The sequence below is a fragment of the Cynara cardunculus genome, assembly GCF_001531365.2.
Source record: "Cynara cardunculus var. scolymus isolate 2C chromosome LG 4, CcrdV1, whole genome shotgun sequence".
Lineage (NCBI taxonomy): Eukaryota > Viridiplantae > Streptophyta > Magnoliopsida > Asterales > Asteraceae > Cynara > Cynara cardunculus.
The window spans coordinates 17,950,898-17,956,852 of record NC_037531.1 but is presented as its reverse complement, the minus strand read 5'-3'; the positions used below and the strand labels follow the sequence as shown (position 1 = coordinate 17,956,852).

General features: G+C 34.3%; 1 protein-coding gene across 1 annotated transcript; it reads right to left on the bottom strand.

The window, feature by feature from the left end:
- Positions 1-1,409: 1,409 nt before the first annotated feature.
- Positions 1,410-5,337, bottom strand: LOC112511747 (inositol polyphosphate multikinase alpha-like). Its single transcript, XM_025117474.1, has 3 exons — positions 5,172-5,337; positions 2,947-3,396; positions 1,410-1,951 (listed from the first exon to the last, which is right to left on the bottom strand). The coding sequence occupies exons 2-3, from the start codon at positions 3,353-3,355 to the stop codon at positions 1,467-1,469; spliced, it is 894 nt and encodes a 297-aa protein (XP_024973242.1). The 5' UTR covers positions 3,356-3,396; positions 5,172-5,337; the 3' UTR covers positions 1,410-1,466.
- Positions 5,338-5,955: the final 618 nt, after the last annotated feature.

The following is a 5,955-nucleotide window of genomic DNA, read 5'->3' as shown; positions in this document are numbered from 1 at the left end:
AAAAAAAAAAAAAAAAAAAAAAAAAAACCCCACCCCCTTCTTGTTTACTTTTCAATTTTAGTCGGTACTTATTCGGTACTATCGATCCGGGGTCCTCAAACCTGTAAACCCGACTTAACACGAAATAAACTGTAAGCAGATATAGTTGTAAAAATTTTAAATTAGTATTATTTAAACTCAATTCTACCGATGAACCCGATATTATTTTATTTGTTGGATTTAATATGATTGTTGAATTTCTATTAATATATATATCAAAAAATTACACAGAGCATATACACATATTATATTTTCAATATAATCACGTATCTATATAACTCATTCGTATATATATTCAGTAACTGTTAACATATATATGTTTGAAAAAATTAACTGAATGTGATATACGTAAGAAGTATGGATAAGTTGTATCAAATGTTTGATGATGAAAAAGAAATTATGAGTAGATAAATAACATATTCAATGTTAGAATAATATTTTAATGTATCAACCCGACCAACCCGTACGGTTTGGTTTGGGTTAGGTTGGGTTAAGATTTTTCGAACTACAAGCATTAGATTGAGTTGTTTAAATGTATTCAACTCAATCAACCCAACTCATAAGCACCCCTACTATCGATCATCAAAATGAAACGAACTCACAACCAATGTCAATCATCAAAATAAAACGATTTAGGTTGGGTTTAATCTATAATATTTTAGGAAAATTAATAGAAATAAGTCATTTTAGCCGATCAAATTTACCTCTTAACCATTCTTTTTTAAAATCACTATTTCATAGTCGGTAAATCAAAAGGTAAAAAACATTGAACATGGTCCACAATTCCGGAGACCGAATCTGTAAACTTAGGCATGGCAATGGAACGGGGATAGGGCTAGTTTTCAAATCCCCGGCCCAGTTCCCGGCAGGTATAGGGATTAATATCCCGTCCTCGGTTTATTTTTGGGTCAAACCCCGAATCCTCGTCCCTGGTCAAGACCTAATTTTAAAAAATAAATAATATGTATATATACACACACATATTATATAAAATATATTAATAAAATTATATACGGGTACAAAGCGGGGTGGGGAATACCCTACCCAGCCCCAACCCAGGTTTGAGTCTACCGGGGATCCTCGGCCCCGGTCCTGGGACCCGTTTTAGCAAGAAATCCTCGTCTCCATTCGGGTCGGGTGAGCCGGGTTCCTCACTGGGTCGGGACAAATTATCATCCCTGTGTGAACTAGACTATGCTCAATTTGAAGAAGTGTTTAGATTAATTTACAGATTTAGTTACTTTGTTGATGCAACTAATCACTAATAAAATTCTTCGAACTTTTTGCTTCAAATTATTTTTGAAATTACGAATTTACCCTTATATCATTTAACGGTTAGAAATTTTATGTAATGAAAAGCGTTAGTAAACACCGTGTTAATGATCATCAGACGATTTCGATTTAATCGACTGCAAGAAACCCGTTTATCAGTGACCATTGTTAACTAAAATGGTTGATTCTAGCGTATCTCCTCCTGGAGTCTTGTGATCTTCAGGATCTTTAAGTACTTCGGATATGAACTTAATCAAAGAACACAGTCCACCCAAGAAGTTGTGATCGATCACACCCCTACCTTCTGTAACGTGTGCGAAATCAATAAGTTTGACTTGTGCATTTGAAGTCTCCCCTTTTGACGCCATCGTCTTTTCGAACATGAAAAGAAGCGAACAAGCACAAAAGTGGTAGATAGTTTGATCCTCGAACCATGTCTTGAGTTCCAATAATTGTGCCAAAATCCCGTTAGGCCCACCATAGACTTTTGAGGCTAAAGCATAGTCAGGGTCGGAACCAGATGAATTAGAGGAAACGAATCTCCTAAATAACAATTTAACGTCGTCTATGCTGCTTTTGAGGACAAGATCTCTTGAAGGCTTATAAAACCCGAGCTCTTCGCTAACGTAAACTTGCAAACCTAAAAGCAAACAAAACAAAATCCAGTAAATCTTATGCGTGCAGAGTATGGTATGGGGTAAGATACCCCAAGGGGTAGAAAAGTTGTTTATGTTACAAGTGCATTTGGTATGCAAGACAGGATATGTGACAATACAAAAAAGTTGCAGTCCTACTAGAGAAGACATGATCTGAGTGAGATAAAATGTATATTTCTCATCCCATAAAAATAGGTAGAACAAAAATCAGGAAGACCAGAAAAAATAGGTAAATTATTAAACTACATGTGTTCGATTAAAACCCTAAACCTTCTGAAAAATTTTCACCTACCTACCTCATTCTCAGTCATCTAGATTCCAGACTTATTATGGTCCATATATCAAACACACCCGTAAATACCCAAACTTTCAAACATAAAGAGTGAATTTTTTGTGGGCTGTTAAAACTTTCAATTTTTGTCCTTGTGATTTAAACATTTACAGTTTTCGTCCTTATGGTTTGTAGTTTATCATTATGCCGTCCTTATAATTTACATTTTATTATTGTTTCAGTCTTGTGGTCTACAATTCTTTATCATTTTAGTCCCTTCTACTTAGAGGTAGGAAATAGTCAAGAAACAAAAATAGCAATAAACTGTAAACCATAGGGACAAAGAACGCAAATTCTAAGCCACATGAATAAAAATCAAAATTATTAACAAAGTACGGGGACGAATATCGTAATTAACTTAAAACAAAAAATTAAAGAAAGGAACACAGTTGAAAATGTGTGCAAAGGCAGCATTGGGAAAAAGTGGAACAGTTGTAGTAAGACTACATAAATAACAACGAATCTTTAACATTGTCAGTTTTTATAATGTTTTTACTGTGAAGTTCGGTATTTTTTATATCTTCACAATGTTCTTATGTGAAATTTTAGTAAATTTTTTTAGTCTCAAAGGTCTCAAAAAAACAGGTTGGTCTCACTCAAAGTGCAAAAACCAGGTTAAAACAAAGAAGGAAACACAAAATGTCAAACCTGATATCCTGAATCCTAATCGAAGAGTAGTGGTTTCACGGTCTCTTTTCAAGCACTTCTCAATGTAATCGTCCGAAGCTTCGGGCCCAAACGTTCTGGAGCCGATTTTGATGTCCATAATGGTCGGATTTGAACGAGATGAAGCAAGATCTTGTAACATGATGTGAGGGTGCTCAAAACCATCGGATGCTTTCATAACTTGAGTACCGTAGAAAACAGGGAAGAATCTACGAATTCGATCTGGGATTTCGGTATTGGTAGAAAACTGTTTATAGAATGTGACTTCGGCAGACCCACGTTCATCACCTTGGAGAGGCTTGTAAAAACGACCGGAATCATCGACTAGGGGACCGAGGGTTCCGTTACTAGCATGGTGTCCAGCAACTTGATGAGGGGGGATTTTGAACATCTCTAGAGATCAGAATGAATTTTTGCAGCAGATACTAAGAACTGCAGATAAACAATCAAGTTTCTATGTTTAAACCCGAATGGAGAAAATAATCCTTACACAAAATAGAAATTAAACCAAACCTAACGAACTAATTCACGGTGGTGCCAAAGCCCGTTTGGCCAATGGAGGTTCATCTGCAATGACCCCAAGCCGTCCATGGTCATCCGGGGAAGGTACGGACCCACTTTATAGCATACGTGGTGGCATGGGTCATCGCTTTGTTCCTCCGTCCATGATTCTAAAACCTTTCTAACAAGTAACAACTTTACATTTTCTTTCAAATAACACAAAGTGTAAAATGTTAAACGGGGTAGAAAACCATCTTACTTTTGACTATTTTTTACAAAATAGTCAATTTTCCCGAACAAATCCACTTTTTTATCAGTTTTTTCAATCAAATTCTCATTTTAATTAGAGTTTATACAAATACCTTACATATTTACCCATTTTCAGTTAAAAAAAATCCTTAGTGGCAAATTTGCATTAAGAATCTGCATAAGGATCCTAATTTAGAAGGTAGGGTAGAAGACATAGAAATAGTGCAGCAAAAACTATTTTAAAGACTAATATACCCACAGGAATTATCTAAATCATTAAAATATATTCAACAACTAAATATATATTCAATGAACATTTCTTTTAGAATTTCAATGAAGAGAGGAGGAAGATTGAGAGAATTATCTAATGATAAGTGATTACACAAACATATATATATAGGTGGATGTTCAAACGAGAACACCTATATTTTACGAGAATGCGAGAACATATGTGGAGAAAAATAGTACCACATGTGATTGTCTATAGTAAAAAGGTGTTATCACGTTCTCCTAAAATGAAGTATTCTCGTTTGAACAACTCTCTCTCTCTCTCTCCCTCTCTATATATATATGTGTGTGTGTGTGTGTGTATGTGTTTGCAATTGATTGTAGATAAAATAAAACTAACGTTTGACTTTATCCAAATCAGAAAACCAAAAAACTGTCAAAACGATCAGAAAATTCGCTAGAATCACTGTTTCAGTGCAGGAAATCCAGAAGGTCACCCGACCTTTCAAACAACTTTAGTGTAATATATGTGTAAAATTCACCCAACCGGACCAGACCTTATTAGCTAACTTGATCTCTTAAACAAAATAAACTGAGAAAGAGTTTATCACTTTACCACATATATATATATATATATATATATATATATATATATATATATCATCAACACAAGTAAGATTCTACTAATTTTTTTTAAATGGACCAAACCTCATAATGAATCTCACTATGAAGAATGTGTATACAACATCCTGATTTGCGTAAAAAAAATTCCTTTATCTTTTTAATCTGAAAATAGTTTTTATGCATTGTATTTGTGTAAACTTTCACTAAAAAATGTCAAAATTGGCTAAAAAACGAATTTGATCAAGGAGATTGACTATTTTGATCAATTTAAGCATATTATTGTGAATTTATCCCGTACCAGTAAAATCATCAATCAACGCTAAGAAATATACAAATTGACCTCTGAAATATTACTCAATACTCATGAACAACAAATCGAAGAGAATGCGTCGGTTATGAGATAAATCGCTTCTCTAAGCAATGATTGTTCAAACGCATATCGTATTTCTTCTTGAGTGCATCAAAATTATTTCAACGACTGTTGAATCGATCATTCTACAACAGCGGAGTGATGATTATAATCGGGATTTACGAAATTGTAGAGTAGAAATGCAATAAAATTGGATTCATAATGAAAAGTAATCCAGAAGTTATCGATAAATTACCTGAGAATTTGATAGATCGAGAGAAAACGTGAACCGATTCAGCGATTTCAACCGATTTGCTCTTTTGATACGGAAGTTAAGGCCTTAAATACATGCAATGCCGTGTTGGTATGGTGGTTTTGCACTTCACCCCCTTGTACTTTTTTAGATTTTACAGTTTTGATATGTTTGAAATGGTTTTTGCTTATTGATACACATCCCCTTGTCATTTTAAAAGCAAACAAATAAACTTAACTAATTTTGCTACATGGTAAATATTGTTTCGTTTGGGATCACGTGAGACCAACATGTTTTTCGTGAGACCCATGAGACCACTTTTTTTACATGTGATAAGAGTGTTGATAATATGATACTATAATCCATCAAGACCATCACATGTGATGCTAAATCATAGGCGCATACAACTTTTGGCGCGACCTAAGTCGTATAACATGTTGTCCACACATTGGTCCCCTCATGCGTATTATCACATGTAATAAAGGTGTTCTTGCGTTCTTGTAAAATGGAGGTGTTCTTGTTTGAACCTCCACCTATATATATATACATATGTATATATATATATATATATATATATACATATATATAGGGTTGAGTTCCGATAAGAAGAAAAGTTAAGGTGAGAAGCGTAAAAATGGATATCCACCCTTAAATGCACATTAGGATGAGATACAACAAAACAAGATTCACCGGATCAATTCCTGCATCAGATGCTATTAACCGATGAGTTTGGAAACACGAATATATAGAGTTGTCATTGCCAGCATAAGTATCACATATTGATGTC

Excerpts from the sequence above, each read along its gene's own strand:
- LOC112511747 (XM_025117474.1), bottom strand. The coding sequence starts at position 3,355 with ATGTTCAAAATCCCCCCTCATCAAGTTGCTGGACACCATGCTAGTAAC. Across the intron at positions 1,952-2,946 it reads ATTAGGATTCAGGATATCAG|GTTTGCAAGTTTACGTTAGC; the intron begins GTTTGACATTTT and ends GTTTGCTTTTAG.